This window comes from Seriola lalandi, unplaced genomic scaffold, assembly GCF_002814215.2.
Source record: "Seriola lalandi dorsalis isolate HSWRI2012SDOR001 ecotype SW California unplaced genomic scaffold, Sedor1 jcf7180002054372, whole genome shotgun sequence".
NCBI lineage: Eukaryota > Metazoa > Chordata > Actinopteri > Carangiformes > Carangidae > Seriola > Seriola lalandi.
Genome location: NW_019524925.1, coordinates 378,486 through 398,734, shown reverse-complemented (window position 1 = coordinate 398,734; position 20,249 = coordinate 378,486). Strand labels below are relative to the sequence as shown.

Here is a 20,249-nt window from a genome sequence, read left to right as displayed (position 1 = left end):
CAATTCAACACCTTTGTTATTAGTCGCTTCTTTTATATTTATTATGTAGATGATGTAGATGGATCAAAAATGGCATGAACCTTGTAATTATTTTAATTCTTTGAATTACACTGTAAGAACCATGCAGGCTGTAATATAATGTGTGGCTGTTCCCCCCTTAGTCTAACTCTTTTATTACACAGTTAACACCATTTTCCCAAAACCTCAGTTTTGTATTGTATCCCGTTGATACCCAGCATTTACAAAAACACTTGTGGTATTTATTACGCCTTTCCTTCTAAATGATTACTCACTTCCCTAACCAGTTGGAACCATTCATACCACATAATTACACTGTAACTCATGGGCTGTGTTTCAAATTATGAACTGCTGCCAACAGTGAAAAGTATCAGCCATTTTTATGCTTTTACTGCTCATCCTCTCTCCGACCTTGGACCAGTTACAAGATGAGAAACTAAACTTTAAAAATATTTCTAAAACTCACAAAACTCATAATTACCCAGGCCGGGAACAACTGCTCTTGCGCAATAAATTAAAATGATCTTACAAAGGATAATGACCTTACAAAGCATAGGGCCATTGTACAATCATTGCAACACATTTGTCTTCGGCCTTTTAATGACCCTGTTGTGACCCTCAGCAAGGGCTCCCAAATATCATTCTGCATCATTGACACATTTACTTTTAACTCAAATTAGTGTGAACACTGAGAAAACTATACTTACTGCTTAACATCATTGCTTTGTGGCACAGTTCAGCCGACAGCAGGAACAAGGAAAACAAGTAACTGATTAAAACAGACCGTGCTTGACAGTAAAGTACAGTTTTAATCGTCAAAGTTGGATTAATTAAAGTAATTAAAGTTTAAAGTTAATTAAAGGACCGAAGGTTTTCATAGTTTTAGCCCTGGGGAATGTTAGTGCGTTAGTCAGTATAGAATTATAATGCACATGGTTTTGAAACAGGATGTTGAAAAAAAAAAAAAAATCACATATAGGTGTAATTTTTCAGGTGTCCTGCTCAACATTTTTGTCACTGTCCTGTTTCTAGTACTGCACTGTTTATCCCTGTGAACTGAAGCAGGGACTCTGACAGCGTGTGCATTTGTCTCCACCTTGTGGTTTTTTCCACATACGTCACACTTGAAAATTTGTGCTGTTGTTGTGACTATGATGAGTGAGACATAAACATGAAAACTAGTTCTGGTTTTACAACAGGAATTACTTTAATGTTTAGGAAAGTAATTTATAATAAGTCATTCTAAAACCACTACACGCTACTTACATTTTTCCTAAAAACAAAGTAATCTGTTGAGTACATCAGATACTACCTGTGAGAGAACGTCGAATAGCCACTGCATTATAGTTTGCCCTCCATGAAGACTGTTAGACTGTACACTGTTTATCCATGTTGTGTCTTTGATGCGATCACCCCAACAGCGACACTTCTCCACACCATTATTAGACTGATTACTGTAGAAACAGCGATCCTCATCCTGCTAGTAAATACACTATTTATATTACCACTTGTCAGTTAGTATATGTATATCATTTACATGATCAAACTCCCTCCACTCCTCGCAGGCTGACTCTGGCCCCTGAGATTAATCCTTACATTTAAAACGTTTGACTCCCATGAACTGCTATTGATAAAGATGTTTATGTCTCCATGTTGCTTTACTACATACTGTATAAGTCATACTTTGAGATTTGTTCTGTCCCTGAGCTGGAAGTTCACTATTAAAAGTATCAATGCAGCCAGTCAGAAAAGTACGCAGTTAGTGAACACTAAGAACCGGCTCATAGTTTGATGTTTCCTGATATGATGGAGGAGTAGACCGGAGCCGTCAGCGGTATGTATGCCTTCTCATTATCGACGAGGACATAAAGAGGGTCCTGGATACGTCCTGGATCAAAACTCTCCTCCACTAACTTCATCTTCATCTGCTTGAAAGTCCCAGTCACCTCCACAGCGTTCTACATGGAAGAAAAGTACAGGATACTCTCTAAGATACTCAGGTGTGTCAGAATATCATCGAAAATGCGGCGGCAACTCTGACAATGTGGCATAAACATTGATCCCAGTCTTTGTTATTTACATTTTTTTTTTTTGTTTTTCAAATATTAATAGTTTTTTTTTTTTTTTAATTCAATGTACCTGGTGAAATTCAGCAAAGTGCGTGTGTGAAAAGAAATTACCTGTATCCTTATAAAGCGAGGTCGGGCATATGAGGGCAGGTAGCTGACCACATGGCTATACATTTGACTTCCATCAAATTGGGCGCCTTCCTCCACAGTGACAGCTGCCATTCCTATCCGGCCCTCGTGTCCTGCATTGACAAACAAAAAAACCAAAAAAAAAAACTGATTCATTACCAAAATCAATATCTCTTTTCAATGATCTGCCTTTTGGAAGTCAAGATATTCTCATTAGCGACACTGGGAGAATGTACAGGAGGAGGAAATGACCATCACCTGGCACTTGGACTCCATAAACGTTGGCCTCTTTGAGACAATCACTGATGGTCAGGATGTCAGACACCTCGGTCGTGGCCACATTCTCACCTTTCCACCTGTGGGATCAAAGAGGTTACGGCTTTAAAGGCCTATAAGTTTGTTTGTTTGTTTTTTTAGCACATGAGGCAAAAGCACAGTTTACAGGTATGTGCATGTGGGGGAAGAAAAACATGTCCTCTCTTTGCACGCTAAAAGTGACACAGCAAATACAAGTTTACCCACAATTTCAAAGCTTTTCTAAAGGAGCCTGGTGCATGACATGCAGGGAGGTTTACTGTTTACTGCTGAAAGATTAAAGCAAGAAGTTATCCATGAAAATATAAGGGAAAGACAAAAGCACATTTGAAAGAAAAGGAAACATCATAACGCCTTTGTTTGATTCTTTCTTTCTTATCAGAGTAGAGAATTTTTATCCTGTTCCTAAAAAGCTACAAGAGGTGACACGACAGAAACTGAAACACAAATGGCATCTATCTTTTCACTGACTATTTTGTGCTTTTGACCTTTTACAGTAAAAAGTCAGCGACCTTGTGATGTTTCATCCTCTGTTTGTTCAAGTCTTTAATTTGTCGTTGTGTAATATGGCTGATACTAAGGTGTAAAAATTATAAACAGTTATTCTGTAAAAAAATAAAATAAAATAAACAAGTGTCAAAATAAAAATCATAGTGCACAAGAGCTCTTTACCTGAATGTGTCACCTACACGATCCTGAAAGTAAATGAAGTTGTCCTCATCAATCCTCATTAGGTCTCCACTGTTGAAGTAAAGATCTCCTTTCTTGAGAACGTCCCGAAGTCTTTTCCTCTCCGTTTGTTCCTCACTCTGGGCGTAGCCGACAAAAGGAGCGATGTCTGTGATCTTGGACACCAGCAGTCCCGTCTCACCTTAAAGAAAAAGCCACTGACGTTACCGACGTTATTAATGCACTACTTGCTCCATCACCAGGGTTATGATTTGGTTTGTAAACAGACTACTTGATCTAGATATTATATTAAGTGTCATAATGCATAAAATGAGTATAGAAAAATCTCTATAAAGTGCATAGAGAAATGTGTGATTCAGTATTTTATATTAACAGTTGTTTCTTCACCTTTGGGCGACTCCACACAGAGGCCATTGGCGTCTCGGATTGGTTCATCTCGCTCTGTGTCATACTTGACAAGAGTGTAGGGAAACAGCTTCTACAGGAGGAGGTTACGACATCAGTAATATGTCAAATATGTGCCCAGTTAATCTTCATACCAACAGAATAAACCACTGTGTACATGTCATCATATTGTTGATACATACAAACACAATGCAGAATGTTTTGGAATCAGCTCCAATGATGCATAAAAAAAAATAATCATTTCTTTTGAACTGCTAAATAAATACTGTTTGGAAACTCATTCTTGAACCTGGGATCAGTACGTTTGGTAAACTCAAGGTCATCTTACAAGCTTTTCCAGAGCTTTCCATCACATTCATGGTCCTCTACTAGACTCAGCAAATGGATGAACAGCTCAAACAGCTGTTCCGAGCTCCGCCATGAGAGGCTGATGAAAGCTCAGAGGTTGAGCTGGGATCACACAGCCTGATACATAGGTATTAAATCTATCAAATTTCAACTACCGGTAAGTTAACAGAAATACAATTTTTTTGTTTTTGGATGATCTCATCCTTACCCGATGCAAGAAGTGGACACGTCCAATGGCTCCAATTTTCCCCGCATAGTTGATAAATCCCACATTTCCCTCAGTGGAGGCGTAAAACTCTCGGACCTGAATGTTCCCAAAGCGACTGAGAAACTCTCTCCATACGTCTGCTCTGACACCATTACCAATGGCCAGTCTTACTTTATGGTCCTTGTCATTTTCTCTCTGTATTTTCACATGAAAATAAAAATAAACAGATCAAGCATTTTGCTATAACAGCATATAACAGAAATCAATGATTTTTTTTTTTTTTTGGGGGGGGGGGGGGGGGGGGGCACCTGTCAGCATTCTGCCAGGCTGTTTATAAAGTGCACGGCTTCTAATCACACTCATATCAGTCATCTAATTAGGCCCTTAATTAGCATTAGAAACCTTTCTGATGGAGTACACCTAATCCCTGTCTATATGTAAGAATCTGACATTAGAAACTATTCACACAAGCAAAAATATTTCTGTGTGACTTCAAAATACTCACCTCTCAAAAACCCATACAAACTCTGTATAAGAAATGTAATTTACTGTAATGAAAGTGACCCTTCAGTTATATACTCGTACAGGGAAATTTACTTGCCAAGTTACTCGATATGGCCTTCCTAAGTAAAGGCCAGCATCTATTCCTAGAGGTGACCAGATACAGACAAACCATCTCCTCTGACTGGTGCAGGGTCACGCAGTAAATTGAGACTGCACTTCATGTGATGCAATTTGATACTCTGAATGGCCATACATGTAGACAAAATGTTTACAGTACTCCTAAATTCAACAGATACATTTGCAAGAAATAACAAAAGTACACAATTATTAAATATCTTTGAATCTTTAAATATTTGCCACAGCACTAAAATTTTGTTGTATTCATAATGTTTCCTGCTGTTCAAACCCCTACAGATAATGACGCAAAAGGCTGGAACATGATAGTCGAGATTTAACTATTTCTATTTTGGTTTGGTTTGCCAGCTGTGCAGCTCTGTGGGAATGTACAGGAGATAACTGGAAAGTTATCTCTGACTTGATCTTCCTGCAGCTCGCTGCAGCCAGTTCACAGGGCTCTGCTTCTGCAGCTGTCCAGAGCAAAGACGTTTTACAGTAGTTAACATGGCAGAGAAGATTGTGCACGGTGACCACAGCACCCTGCCAGAGATTCCAGGGTGAGCTTGTTTGAGTCGCAATATCTCTAGTAATTACAACTAAATTGGCATTCGGTTGATAGATGAAGGTTATTAAATAGGGCTGTCAACAAATTAGACCAATATTTTTAATTATGAGGCATCGGGGACAATCATGGCAGCTCCTTCGCAACTACAAATGAATAAAACTGCACATACATATCTATTTTCTTTTAATATATTTCAATTCTAGGCCAGTTAAATTCTGTCCAAAAGCCTCTTCACGCACACAGATTGCCCCTGGTTTGGGTTTCAGATGGGTGTTGTAACTGTAACATGGCAAAGACACTGCTGCAGAGACTTTTCTACATTACAGAGAAAACTAAATGGAAAAACTAATACATAAAAATGATCAAAATTAAAGGGCAGTATCAGAAACTTAAAAGTTACAAAATATTGCTATCAATCTTCAATATGCTTTATTTATTTGTAAAACAAATATTATTCCTACTTAAACAATCCTGAAATAAGGCAATACTGCTTAGTTATAGGTTTTGAAGCAGGGAGCTTTGAATGGCTGAACAACATGATGTTAAAAGGCGGGAACAGTGAAAGTCATTTCACCTTTGATGTGCTACAGAGGTAACGCATCACCTCTCCGATGTACTGGATAACAGTCACGCTGTGTTTCCTGCAGTCGTCCCAAAACTGAGAGGCAGAAAACTTCCTCTTCAGGATGATAGTTGACCCTTCAAAATAAGACAGTAAAAAAACAAAAAGACATTTTGACAACAGATTCAGCTTCACTTTTATGGCTTTTCCATTCAGCAAGTTCTACTGTTCACAACCTTTTAAAACTTCAAATATTCAGTTATAAAAGTAGATATACACAGCTGACATTTAGTTTGTTTGGGACATTTATCTACATTTTTTTTAATGATTCACCAATACATTTCAGATGTATCTGCAAATACCACTAACTACAGTACTAACTACAGTATTAAGTTATTTCTAAATTCATTTTATATTTTTGAATTGACTGAATTAAAGATGGGCTTTGTGTAAGATTTGAATATTTTCCAAAAACTCATGCCAGCCAACTCTATGCCATTGAACTGCGGGACTGTGATTGTTCTGGGGCTGTACTGGATATGTCCTAATATGTGTCTAGCTCAGGCTGCCTACCCTGACGTATTATAGCAGTGTGAACTTTAGCCTATTTAGACAAAAGCATTTAGAAAAGTGAAGGTAATCTGGTCTTGTTTGACCCGGCTCTGTTCAGATTAATGCTTCACAGCGACAAAAGACTCTTTCTCTTGGTTTCCCAGGGGCAGGAAAACCAGAGGGAGAAGGGGTAGCAGGGACATCACTTTTGTGTAAACCCGGTGAAGGCCATGTAACAGGGGTCCTTCTTTCAGGAACCTGCATGTCTCTTCACGGGGCACAGCTGGTGTATGAGCACCTCCATCGAAACAGCTTGGAGTGATATCTCCGGCATCAAATAAAACTGATGGTGGGAAGCCAGTGCTTGAATGTAGCTACTACATTGTAAACATGTCATAGTTTCTGTGCTTTTGCACATCATTAAAATGATTCAGAGCTGATTATTCATCGTATGTTAAGTCATCGTCGCTGTCCTGTGAAAACGACATCTGTCCAAAAACATTAACTTTTTATGACGCGAGTAAAACAGCTTTCTCTTCGGCTTTGTGACGATGCATTTTTCAGCAAACCCATTGGTTTTTAAATGGTCTGTTTGCCTTAAGGAGCAGGACAATTTTCTCTTGTCAGATATATATAACAACAACCTGAACCTGGATCTTCTTTAAATTATCCATCACATCTCTGCTTAGATTTCAACCCCACCTGTCAAAACCTCTTTGTGCTTTACAGCTTTTGTTTGGTTCAAATGTCAAATCAGTTTGTTTGATACGGTGATTTTGAAGCTGTACAACAGTTTGGCCTGAAATATGATAACTCCAGCGTCTTCAGCGGTTCAGCACCTGGCAACACAGCTGTCTCGTCCCTGCTGAGGTCAACAGTGGCATTAGCAGTACAACAAGAACCGCTGTGCACATCGAACTATAACTAATTATTTAACAGCCTGAAATGCATGAAACGACCTAACAACTCTTTATCTCATCCATCTCCAAGGAATCTCACACAAATTCTTTTTTGAGCCGAGGCCACAACTGTTTTAGCTCAATCGCCTCACCTGTCTCAATGGAGCCAATAAAGCCTACAATAAATCCAGCTGTGTGGTACAGAGGCAGGTTGAGGTAGATGACATCACTAGGCGTTACACCATTTGAAGCTAAAACAGCCAGAGCTGTCAGGAGGCGGTTCTGATTGACCACAGCTGCTTTAGGGAGACCTGAAATACAGCAAGACACAAACGGGCTTGTGACATATTCTTATGGGAAAATATTATCATCACATGAACCTGAAAAGGAAACGGACAAATGCAGCCACTGCAGTACCTGTAGTTCCAGAGGTGTAAATATAAACTGCAGGACTTTTGAATGTGATGTGCGATCGGAGGGACTGAGGGAGCGGGGTGTCCGGCGCCTCGTCCACTTTATCGGAGAAGCTCTCGATTCCAGGTGTGTCACAGTGTTTGGTCATCAGGAGGACGGTGACGCCCTGCTCTGTCAGGGAGGGCAGCACATCCTCCACGGCGTCCTTTAGTTCTGGGGAGGGTCATACAGCACAATCATGCAGACTTGCCTAGTGGCCCAGTATTGGCAGTGAAATACGAAGCTTATGACGAAGTATGATTAAAGCCAAGTGGAAGACCAGGTTTCACCTTCAATTATTTGTGTGAACTTGGTGTGTGTAGCTGAGAATCATCTGAGCCTAGAAGCTGGAGGATTTTTAGTGAACTATGGGAGGAAGTTCAGGAGACGATGACAATGTGCACTGCAGTGTTTTGAGAACAAAAGTACTATTTGCAGCCCTGAGTTGTTTAAGAGCTCTAATACTGAGTCTCGTCAAACCACAGATTCTTGTATCTGAACGTAGATCAAACAAAAACGTCATTTTTCATCTGACAAAAGAAACAGAAATCTACATTTTTCACAGAAGCTTGAAAATTGGTTATAAAATAATTTCAGATCAATATTTAAACTCAAATATTTTTAGTATGTCAACGCCATTGAATAAGTAGCTCATGTCCCATGAATCCCACTGAATCATCCTGGCAGGGCTCCATCCAGGATAATTCTCCAAATCCCTTTTACATCTCTTAGGAAGTATCAGCTGCACCAGTCACTTGCTCCACTGTGATGAAAAGAAAAAACTCTGTACAGTATACTATGTCAGTTTAAAACTTGTATTTGTTTATTTGTTTGTGCGCTTCTATTTATATATTATTAGGAATTCAAATTGTTAAATGGACTTTTACACTGTACCAAGAAAAAAGAAATTATAACTTCTTTTAAAAACTGCTTGAATCTCTGGGCATGACAGAGGTTAAACTCAAACCAGACACGAAAACTTTAGTTTCACGGCCATAAAAAAAAAAAAAAAAAAAAAAAAAATCAATGCAGCCTATGACGGAAGAGCAGAACTGGTTTTCCCTATAGGTTTTGTTCATAAAAACACAGATGCATACCTGAGGCTGCTATCAGCACTTTAGCCTTGCAGCAGTTAAAGCAGTGCAGCAGAGACTTGGTGCGGATGTTGTGGTTGAGCAGAGCCACAGGAGACCCTAACTTAGCCAAAGCCAGCCAGGTGAACAAGAAGGCGGGTTCATTCCCCATGAAGAGCGCGACGGTGTCTCCGGCTCTGTAACCGCGCTGAGCCCGGAGCGCGTTGGCCACTTTGTTACTCCTTTTATCCGTGTGAGTGTATGAGTATATCTCATTTTCAAACACAATGAAAGGCTTGTGTGGCAGCGCGGCCGTCTGCTCCAAGAAACGGTCCAAAACAAAGAAGAGAGGTCTCCTTCTTCGCCTTGACACAAACCTCACGAAAATCCGCAGTAGGTCCCCGAAATACAGAATATCCATCCAAAGATAAGGAGACAAGGTTTTCAATGCGAATGGTGTGATGAGGATAGTTGCTAAAATGACTGAAATAATAAACATCTCCATCCTGCTTCTTGTTTAAAAGCCACAGTTCCTGTGAAAAAAAAAAAAAAAAAAAGAAGAAAAAAAGTGTAGTTCCTGCTGCAAAATGGGGAATGCTGCAAATAAGGATTTTGTTCAGTGGGGCGGGGCATTCCCTCCAAAGTTAGTTAGGTCAATAGAAAAGGTCAGATGTTTGAATATGTAGGAATTTATAGAGATTGAGGGTAAATGCAGATTTCACATAAACAGCGTCATGTGGGGTTTTTTTTACTGCAAAGACTGAACTTACTCTGCCACTGGAGGAAAGAAGGGGATTATCTTCAAACTACAATGAATTGATCAAAACTTATGTAGAGAAACACATTTAAGGATGTAAGAAAAAAAAGAGAATTAAGCAACCCATCACTCACACTTATAATCAGTGTCAGGGTCGGCTGAAAAAGGCTGTTGAGGTTACAGGATGTAAACAACGCTCTGCTGCTTGTCCAGGGTCAGATGGTTCAGTGGGCAGAGCTGCAAATACCAGACATTCAGACAACTGACAATTTAAACTGACAAAAATAGCATTTTGAGTTTCTCTTATCATTGGTGGTCATATAGTTAAAGTGGGCATGTTACATTTCTACACACAGTTTGGTCATTTAGTCCAGATATGATCAATCTGAGGGGTTAGACTTGTACCTAAAATTAAAAAAAATAAAGTTAAAAAAACCCCCAAAAACTCAGAATGAGTATGAGAGATACTGAACTAAAATTACAGAGGCACAAACACGGTCATAATGTAAGCTATTTGTTTGTTTTTTTGCCCATTTCTTGGCATAAAATGGGACTTCTGAGGCCTGTAGCAGTAGGCTATTTGTGTGGAAAACATTTTGAAACCATAGCAACAAGTCTGAACCAATTCTGTGATTGTAATTTCATTTCTCAGATAGAATCCGGAGACTTATAGCTGTCAAGCAACGTATAATTCGTCAAGCTTATATGAAGACTAAGTCTGGTACACACCAAAACACACCCTAAAGTGGCACTAACCTTGGATGGGACGGTGTATTTTAAAAAGGTTAAGAGGAAAAAAGAAAGTTGTGCTTTAAATTTCTTTATTAGACTTTCCTGTATTCTTTGCTTCTTTTTTTTTTTTTATGAAATATTGGAACATTTTATCTCTTTGGGCTGCAAACAGTAACTTAAATGAAACCATCTGAGAAGTTTAGAGGGGACATGTCTCTTGGTAACAACTAACAACTCATCGGAGACATAACAAGGCCCCAACTTCACTGCTTTATCATAAGGGGTCACAGGTCAAAGAGGTTGGGAAGGTTGGGTGTGTTGTAGTTTTGTTTTTATATCAAAATCTCAATCTGATTAGTAACTTGTAACACAAGCTTTTAATAGTGGAGTAAAAAGCATATGTATTTCCCTCTGAAGTGTAGTGGAGCAGGAGTATAAAGTGGCATGGAAATATTCAAGGAAAGTAACTCAGAATTGTACTTGAGTAAATGTTACTTTCAGCAGCTGGTAATGGGACCTACCATGTATTTAAATTTGGATTACAGATTGGAAAATTCTGCTGATTGACTACATATACATGAAGGTAAAAACACACGTTCAAACAAACACAAGAAAAAACACACACATTCTCTGAATATTCTTTTTTGAAACAGTTTTAAATTCCTCCAGGTGTCACTCTTTTCTTTGTCTGGGCTCCGCTTTCATTCATTGATAATTTGTGCGACTGTAAAGCTCATGACTTCTGTTAAACATTTAAAACTGTGAAACAGAACGGGCTGTGGGCTAAATCTCTACTTTTTTCCAAATTGAAATAATAATAATAATAACAATAATAATAATAATAATAATATTAATGATAATAATAACTCTTACACTTTGGGAATTACTTTAAAATAAAAAAAATAACCCTGTGGTTTTGAACAACATTCACTTATTTGGCTGCATTACATGGGTTTGTAAAGATGGACTCTATATCAGTTTCAGTACCAGTACAACATATTTGCAGATAGTATGAACATTAATGCAATTTAAAAAAAAGAGTTGTTTTTTCATATATATATAAACTGATTATTCCCCCTGCTGCCTTAGTTAACGGAACTAGTTGAATAAATTGTCTCCGCATTAATTGTGATATAAAATGCAGAGTTAAATCCATCAAGTTTGACATTCAATGTTTAGCCAGACTGACAAATGTTAAACTCAGCTTTGTTCTCCAGTTCTCTCAGTTTGAAGGTGTTTGAAGGGTCATTTCATTATTTGCCACGCAGTCCACTGTGGGACTGAATGGGAAACTCTAAACATTGATTAACAAGACACAGAAGAAGAATCCATTGTGCAATTTTTCTCAGAAGAAGCGTCGTGCAGATTTGAAGACCAGATAAAAATGCATGCTAATGGAAGTATGTCATTGTGCACTATCCATTTTTTATTTTTGTTTTTTTTTTGTTTTTTTTTACTAAAGTGATTTGATGAGTTTAGTGAACCCATATCCGAACATTCATTCAAACAATTTCAGGTCAGAAGACTTCAAGTCAGATGCACTGAAGATTATCCGTTATGAAATGGGTTTATGGGTCTAACGCTCGACTCTGCAGCTTTTTTAGTTCAACACTTTGGTTTTACAGCCTGATATTGGGGAACAAGCACGACTGAAGCACAATATCAACTGACATGATAAGGGCCTTAAAGTGATGGCTTATCATTTTAGGGAAACACTTTCTGTACAGCGACAGTTAGCCTTGCATAGCTTAGCATAAAGACTGGAAAGAGGGAAACAGCTAGCCTTGCTCTGTCCGAAGGTAATAAAAACCGACCAGCACCTCTAAAGTTCACTAAATAACATGTTGCACTATATATCAGCTGTAATCTGCTTTTTCTGATGTTTTCCGGACACTCTAGTGATTTTTAGCTGATTTCACAAAATTCTCTGTGTGCCTGTTGGACGAGTGAATGATGCTATTGGGAGCTGAAGGCATCCCTCGTGCAGATCCTTTGAACCTTTAGCAGCAGCCAGAGATTTTTTTTAGAGGGCCTGGTAATATCAGAGGTCACTGAGGTCTGCGGGTTGTGAAACTCTTGTGAGCACAGTTCAGCGGAGCATGTGGTGACACAGCCTGCACAAGGCTATCTATCTCTTTGATTACATCACTCATTTTTCACCCTTTGGTGTGTTTCCAGAATGTGTTTGGTAGCATTCCCAAACTAAGTGATGTCAATATTATACTGATTATATACTGATTATATTGCACTGCATTCAAAACAGTCACGTAAGCAGGCATGACAAACTTTATCGTGACACCCAATCACAGGTAGTATACAGAAGTTAAGTCTAGAGCTGCAGGTTTCATTTAATTAGCTTCCTTTAGACTAAAGTTCACTAGTGGCCTTTTTGTGGAATATTAATAAGAGGGTAACACTACATAATACAGCCACCAATTTATAGGGCAATTTCCAGATATTTACTGTCCTCTGAATTTACAGTTTAATTTTTGTCATATGAATCAGTGATAAAATACTCATTGGTTCCTGCTGGTTCTTCAATGTAGGTAGAGGAGAACAAGATGATGAACAAATGAGATGGATTAACTGTGGCAAATCTATTTTATAAAAAATGTTCATGTCTTAATGACCTACATGCAGTATGAACTCTGCTCTTGATCCATTTATGGAAAATTGGAGGGAGGCATTAAATAGTAGGTAAATATTGCTCCGGCTAATCTCAAAGGAGATATTGGATTGATTACAGGTTACATTCTTACTGCCTGAGCTCGGCTGTTAACTAGCCTACACTTCAGATCTTCTTTAAAAAGATGTCTTAATTCCCTTTGAGAGGCATTTTCACCTCACAAATTAGTAAACACTTAACCACTGAAATTTAAATACAATAACGTCTGAATTTAAATGTGTCTAGTGAAGACATTTTCCATTCTGTGACATTTGAAACCCTCAAACTCCATTGCTACTGCAGCTGGTCAACAAATGCTTAAGCACTTTGAAGTTGAGGGTTGCCAGTAGAACCCCCCTCTTTCTCATTATAACCAACATTTTGCAGAAAACACTCAAACATGGCAACTCGTACCACAGAGGCCAGTTAGGCCAAAAAAAAATCTTTGTAGATGGTTAAAAATCTCTGAATGTAGGATATTTAGGGTCATAGCAGGTTAAGGACCAGCTCCCCTCCTGCCAAAAGAAAAGTTTGTCATTAGGCAGAAGACACGTGTGGTTGCACTGATGTCTCCACATGTCAGTTAGGCCTAATCTGTACATCTCAGAATCAGAATCAGAATCTGGTTTTACTGCCAAGTAGGTTTTCAACATACAAGGAATTTACTTTGGTGTTTTCGGTGCATGACAACAAACAGCAACAAGGATGATCTAATTTTATAAATCTAAATCTTATCTAACTCTAAAAACACATTTAACGAGATTTTTTCCTGAAATCTTGATGGCATGAAATCAACAATAGCTCTAAAGTGGTTTGAAATTACACAAAAAGTTGATGCTGTGGTCTTCTGATAACTCATCTGCCTGCAAACTGCTGCAGGTGGTGATGTCAGACATGGTCATTTACCGCTGCACGCTCTTGTGCAGGCCCGGAGAGAACCTCTCTCATGCTCAGATGAGTAACTGGAGCCATGTGCAGAGCCGATCGTTTTCCCCGACGGTCTACGATCTTGCAGCTCCGCGGAGGGAAGGGGGCAAAGCGGCGAGAGGTGAGAAGCACCTTCCACTGTTTTGCAGGCGCACCACGTGTCGCGCTCCCTGCAGCAGCTGGAGGTGTGTGAACTCAGCAGAGAGCCATGCGTAGACCTGTACTCAAAAAAAAAAATAATGCTCAATATGGGTAGCACACACTCCCCCTCCACATCTGAAATGAATCCGGTGCTTACAAAATGACACCATATACTCAGAGGACTTACACGGTAAATGTATAGAAATCACACTATAAATCGTGGGGTCTATTATGTAATATCATTTTACTGGGTGTTTAGCAACTATGTCAATGTTCTGATAAACACTGAGACATTTTCAGATGTTCTCCTTGGAAATCTTTAAAGCAAGTGGCCCAAGTTGATAAGAATTTGCTGGCGTAAGGGATTGAGTTTCAGAAAATGCTTTTTCTCAAGTCACGTTGCCCCCACAGCATGAAGGCGACCAATGGCCTCAGAGGCACGTCGACCCGCTGCTATAAAGTTGGCTGCGAGCTGAGGCGTCTTCATTCATGAGCAAACTGAGAGGTGGATCGCGCGCTGCCGTTTCATTTCCCTGACACACTCACTATTACTGTGGACAATGCTGCGAGTAAGGTGTCTGAGAGGAGGTAGCAGGGGGGCCGAGGCTGCCCATCTGATCGGAGCCATGGTTGGTATTATGGTGGTTTCATTCTGCTCTTCTTTTTAAAAAAAAAAGTTTGGTTGGTTGTTTTGGTTTAAAAAGCACACGTCAGTCAACGTGAATAAAGAATATGTTCGACATTTTCTTCACTAGGTTACATCTAAGCAGCTTCTTTCACTTAATTGATTTCTTTATTGATTTATTGTTTGTCTGATTAAGCATTTTAGGTGATGAAAATACAGCAATCTCTGGGGGGAAATTCAATCTGATCGACTCTTTGGGCTAAAACAAATCCAAAACATGTCAAAGAGACCTTAGTCCAAATATTGATTTGTTTCTAGTTGCTGAGACAGCTTTTTTTTTTTTTTTTTTTGGTCCCTGAGTGACAGTGAACAGCTGTTTGGCACAGATGCGCTCCCATACTCAGTGACCCAAGAGCTGCTCCGAGCCAGCACAGGCCACACTGTAAGGCCTGTCTGCGGAGATAAGACACATGTACTTTGACACCAAACCAATCTACTTTACTGGAGGTATATCTCATTGATAACTGAGGTCACTGTGCTTCACTCCACTTGAATTATTCTTTATGTGTGTGAGCTGCTTGTCAACGCATTTATCTGACCATATCACTTTTAATTTGGCCTCATTTCTTGCACCAAAACAAAGTAAGAAATACAGCAAATAACATAAGGCAAGGGTGTTTACACACAGCTAGTGTTGTTTACAACTAATGCCAAGATTGTATTAATATGTATAAATTGTATTTGTTATCAGAGAAGATCTATTAAATCTAAAGAAATGTTAAATTTTATATGAAACCGTTCTCAAAATCTGTTATTTCACTCCTACAGCAGAAAACCGAAGGCCATTATTGTGCTGCAGAAAATATTTAAAAAAAACTCCATTTTTTTTCTCCCTCCTCAGCTTGGCCGGGCGGTGACTGGATGGGTGCAGAGGGCTTTTCAGAGCACTTCAAGTGCAGGAGCTGCACAGATGCAGCATGTGGTTGAAGTGGAACATGTTACTGAGCCTGTGCTGCAGGAATGTCCTGTCTGCAGCTACAATGAATGGGACCCTCTCGAGGAAGTGATTGTGGGTCGTGCTGAAAATGCCCAAGTGCCTCCCTTCACCGTGGAAGTGAAAGTAAGCTCTAACATCAAAATCAATTTTTCTGAAACATGCAAATTACATAATCTTCATGTGTAAGCCACTACAGGAGAATCACAACTCACACCACGGGACAATGAGATGACCTGCATGTTGTCATGTTGCAAACTTCTCAACAGGCTAACACATATGAGAAGTACTGGCCATTCTACCAGAAGCATGGCGGCCAGTCTTTTCCTGCGGACCACTTGAACAAAGCTGTTGCTGAGATTGAAGAAATGTGCAATATCCTGCGTCATGAGGGCGTCAATGTGAGGAGGCCGGAACCCATCAACTGGTCCCTGGAATACAAAACTCCAGATTTCACATCCTCAGGTAAAAAAAAAAAAAAGAAAACCCAAAAACAAATCAGAAGCGTTCTATGAAAATGATGTAAAATTATGTGTAAAACGTAGCTCACAACTTAAAGCCAGTAATCCATGAAGTATTTGTGCTTCACCTGATTATTTTCCAGTTCGTGCCACTTTATGCTTCTGCTCCACAACAAATCAGACAGAAATGTTGTACCATCTATAACATTAAAGTACTGTTTACTTGTTACTGCAGCAGTAATAATGGTCCAATAATATCATCCTTTTTTACATGTATTGCTTGAAGTACAATTTACTGATAACACTTATGTACTTACGTAAAAAAAGATTGTATCTAAGGCTTTACTTGTAAACATATTCTATGTGAGCTTATAGTGTATTGTTGAATCTTTGGTAGGTATGTATGCTGCCATGCCCAGAGACATCCTTATGGTTGTGGGAAATGAGATTATTGAGGCTCCTATGGCCTGGAGAGCTCGCTTCTTTGAATACCGGGCCTACAGACCTTTGATCAAGGAATACTTCAGTAAAGGTGCTAAATGGACCACTGCTCCCAAACCCACTATGGCTGATGAGCTGTACGATCAGGTGAGGCATTCGTCTTTTGAGTTTAACCGAAGATAATGTGGACTGTCACGCATTTGACACAAACTTATGTGTTCATATCACCACTGAACTTTTCTTCTTGTGCTGTTTCTTGCACAATATGTGACAAGTAAGTGTAAATTACCAGCCAATTGCTTAAGTGTAAACCATTACTGCTTGGTGTCATTCAGGACTACCCCATCCGCACAGTGGAGGACAGACACAAGCTGGCCGCCGAGGGGAAGTTTGTGACCACGGAGCACGAGCCCTGCTTCGATGCTGCTGATTTCATTCGAGCTGGGCGGGACCTTTTCGTACAGAGGAGTCAGGTAAAAAGGCTCTTCAACTTATAAGATCCTTCATTCTTATACAACAGCCTATTGCTTAAATGTAAAACATGGAACGTGCAGAATCAAAGATTTGATGAAGCAAAACTCTTAACACCAATTTACTATAAATAATGCTTCCCTGCAGAGTTTAAGAATGTACACTACATGAAACTTCTGGGTTTTTTTGCAGGTTACAAATTACATGGGAATTGAATGGATGCGTCGTCATCTAGCCCCAGACTACAAGATCCACATCATCTCTTTCAAGGATCCTAACCCCATGCACATTGATGCCACTTTTAACATCATCGGGCCAGGACTGGTGCTGTCAAACCCTGATCGCCCGTGTCGCCAGGTACTGTAAGGCAGCAAAGGTCTATTGTTCATTTCCTGTGCTGCCCTCTTGTGAACCGATTATTTATCTTGCTTTGATAAAACACTGCAAAGTGCCTCATGTTCACCACCGCTCTCCGTTCCTGAACTCAGGTTGACATGTTCAAGAAGGCCGGCTGGACTATTGTGAAACCTCCAACACCTCTCATCCCTGATGGTGCGTACTGAAACTAAAATGTTTCTTCTCTTACATCAGCTGAGCATTTTGAGCTCTTGCTGAAAAATAGACATTCTCTCTGTTTTTCTGTGTAGACCACCCGCTGTGGATGTCCTCCAAATGGTTGTCCATGAATGTCCTGATGTTGGATGAGAAGCGTGTTATGGTTGACGCCAACGAATCCACCATTCACAAAATGTTCGAGAACCTCGGTGAGTTCATATATTCAAGTTATTGCATCTTATTTTTGCAGCATTTCACATCCTTTAACAGATATTCTGATCTTCCAACTCACCTACGAGGAAATGACGGTGTAATAATGATGCATGAATATGTTTTTCGTTGCAGGTATCAAGACCGTAAAGGTGAACATTCGCCATGCCAACTCCCTGGGTGGCGGCTTCCACTGCTGGACAACTGATGTCCGCCGCCGTGGTACCCTGCAGTCCTACTTCCACTAGCCATGCCAGAAATAGGCAGTTCTTATTGAGCTTTGAAGATTAAAGCCTCAGTCCGGATTCTTAATTTTACTGTAACTGTCGAATGTATTGTTAGTCAATCATGTATGTACACAGTTTAATGAAGGGAAGAGTTATCTTCAAAACTGTGTAAGTTTTAAATTTGCATGTTTGGATGTCACCTGCTGCAACTCAAAGTCAAATCAATGGACAGTGTAATCTTCAAACGTGTATCAAACAAACTAATAATGGGGCAATCTTATAACGACAGGTGGCACCAAAGTCCTTTTCCGGACTGGGTCTTAATGTCCTAATGAACATGTATGAATTGTTTTGATTTGACATTGCTGTGCATCACAATGCCTTTGCAAACAGCTTTGTTCAGAAATATATACAGCATATATACAGTACATATACATATGCTCAATAGTAACAAATGAACATCACTTTATTTCAGTCAGTAATCTCAATATTAACTGCATTTCTGGCCTGGCTATTGTGAAGCTGACATGTTTATGACATGTACATCTGAAAAGTCATAACTTCGAGGACAAGGTACAATTTGGTATGTGAATGTCATCAAACTAGGGCACAGGGGGAGAAACGCTTCCTCCTCATGAAAACTTGGACACCACAATTCTGTCTTTTTCCAAAGTATTTTTTTATTTAAAGAAATGTATAAAAGTTGTTACATAGGTCATTAAACAATATTAATTTCTTATTGCTAGTATATTATTTTGTAAAGATTTTAATTGAACAGACAAAGTTCCACTTATATTTTCATACTCTTTATTGGATTTCCCGCAAATTAGTGTTTTTATATATTTACTAAAAAAAAAAAAAAGTATGCGGTCCATATCAGATATTGTATACCTTTTGCCTCTGCTGTTTTCTATTGCAAATCTGGGCCAGTTATATGCTACTAGTCATTCTTACTCAACTGCTTAGCTGCTTTTGTGTGCAAAGCAAATATGCCAAAAGAATGAAAGACATTTTGTTGTGAAGATTAATGTTGTATGGTTCCTTCGCTGCATATACAGTTGGACGTAGATGTTTACCTTTTGAAGTCTGCCTTGATATTTATTTTGAAACAATGAATTCAAGGGAAGTTGTGGATCAGCAGAAGAATGCAAGTGATGTTTTGTATTATGCAACATTATTAAATGTAATTTAAAAAAAAGAGCTCTGTGTCATTTTTGTGATTGGGTATTTGTTTTTTGATTATATTGTTTGGGATATTTAACATATTTTTGTTTGGTAATTGGACATTACTGGTCTGAAAACAATATTGCAAAATTGCATTTCCTAATGCTTAATCCATAACACCAGCGGTGTGAGAAACACTGAGATCTTTAATCAATATAAAAATACCCCAAAATACTCATAAAGTAAGTATCTTGCAATCAAAGTTTCACAGGTACAGGAGTATTATCTGCAAAATGTACTGACAAGTATCAAAAGTAAAAGTACTCATTTCACAAAATGGCCCCTTTCATACTGTTATTTAACATACATATAGATATTATTACAGCAGCATTTTAATATCATCAATGTGTATTGTGGTTGAAACTTTTAATCTGAAAAGTAACTTGGAACTATAATGGTTCAATAAATATAGTGTAGTAAAATTTACAATATTTCCCTCTGAAATATAGTAGATTCAAAGTATAAAGTCCCATAAAAGGAAAACTTTAAGCACAGTACTTCAAAGTTTAGTACAGTACTGGAGTAAAAATACTTGATTGGTTGTGTTCCACCACTGATATGTTGTATTATACTGACATGTAGATGAATAAAGTACGCCACTGTCGGTCACACAAACCTGTGAACCTGGGATCTATACATCTGTTTGATAAATGGCACCGCATTAACTGTAACACCTTCATGTGTGTAAACATTAACCTGGCTGATGTGTCAGTGGGAGGAATATTGCATCATATAGCATTATGTAAACTGCACTGATGCAAATGCATATAGAAAGCGTGTCTTTACTGTAAAGATTTTTTTTTTTTAATGCTATATTTATGTATTTCGTATGTTTAAGTAAAATCTGTGGGAATCTGTAAAATGAATGGCTAGTTTGTGACCAGTGGTAATATTTTCAATTAAATTAAAGTA

The 20,249-nt window shown here is 38.9% G+C and overlaps 2 protein-coding genes across 2 annotated transcripts; one reads left to right on the top strand and one right to left on the bottom strand.

The window, feature by feature from the left end:
- Window positions 1-1,200: 1,200 nt before the first annotated feature.
- Window positions 1,201-9,492, bottom strand: LOC111656862 (long-chain fatty acid transport protein 2-like). The gene is made up of 10 exons (XM_023408759.2): window positions 8,932-9,492; window positions 7,799-8,008; window positions 7,534-7,692; window positions 5,943-6,067; window positions 4,183-4,377; window positions 3,609-3,699; window positions 3,204-3,402; window positions 2,475-2,572; window positions 2,199-2,329; window positions 1,201-1,976 (listed from the first exon to the last, which is right to left on the bottom strand). Exons 1-10 carry the CDS (start codon window positions 9,410-9,412, stop codon window positions 1,800-1,802), a joined length of 1,866 nt encoding a protein of 621 aa, XP_023264527.1. The 5' UTR covers window positions 9,413-9,492; the 3' UTR covers window positions 1,201-1,799.
- Window positions 9,493-14,613: 5,121 nt separating this feature from the next.
- Window positions 14,614-19,313, top strand: gatm (glycine amidinotransferase (L-arginine:glycine amidinotransferase)). Its single transcript, XM_023408760.2, has 9 exons — window positions 14,614-14,758; window positions 15,656-15,874; window positions 16,018-16,213; window positions 16,607-16,797; window positions 16,986-17,123; window positions 17,314-17,478; window positions 17,610-17,673; window positions 17,769-17,885; window positions 18,022-19,313. The coding sequence occupies exons 1-9, from the start codon at window positions 14,690-14,692 to the stop codon at window positions 18,132-18,134; spliced, it is 1,272 nt and encodes a 423-aa protein (XP_023264528.1). The 5' UTR covers window positions 14,614-14,689; the 3' UTR covers window positions 18,135-19,313.
- The last annotated feature ends 936 nt before the right edge of the window (window positions 19,314-20,249 follow it).

Bases quoted from the DNA above. Each gene is read 5' to 3' on its own strand.
- gatm (XM_023408760.2), top strand. From the start codon at position 14,690: ATGCTGCGAGTAAGGTGTCTGAGAGGAGGTAGCAGGGGGGCCGAGGCT. The intron at 15,875-16,017 runs GTAAGCTCTAAC...ACTTCTCAACAG, and splicing joins CCTTCACCGTGGAAGTGAAA to GCTAACACATATGAGAAGTA. The intron at 17,886-18,021 runs GTGAGTTCATAT...TTTTCGTTGCAG, and splicing joins CAAAATGTTCGAGAACCTCG to GTATCAAGACCGTAAAGGTG.
- LOC111656862 (XM_023408759.2), bottom strand. From the start codon at position 9,412: ATGGAGATGTTTATTATTTCAGTCATTTTAGCAACTATCCTCATCACA. The intron at 6,068-7,533 runs GTGAGGCGATTG...CTTATTTTGAAG, and splicing joins TATTGGCTCCATTGAGACAG to GGTCAACTATCATCCTGAAG. The intron at 2,573-3,203 runs GTAAAGAGCTCT...TTGATCCCACAG, and splicing joins CGTGTAGGTGACACATTCAG to GTGGAAAGGTGAGAATGTGG.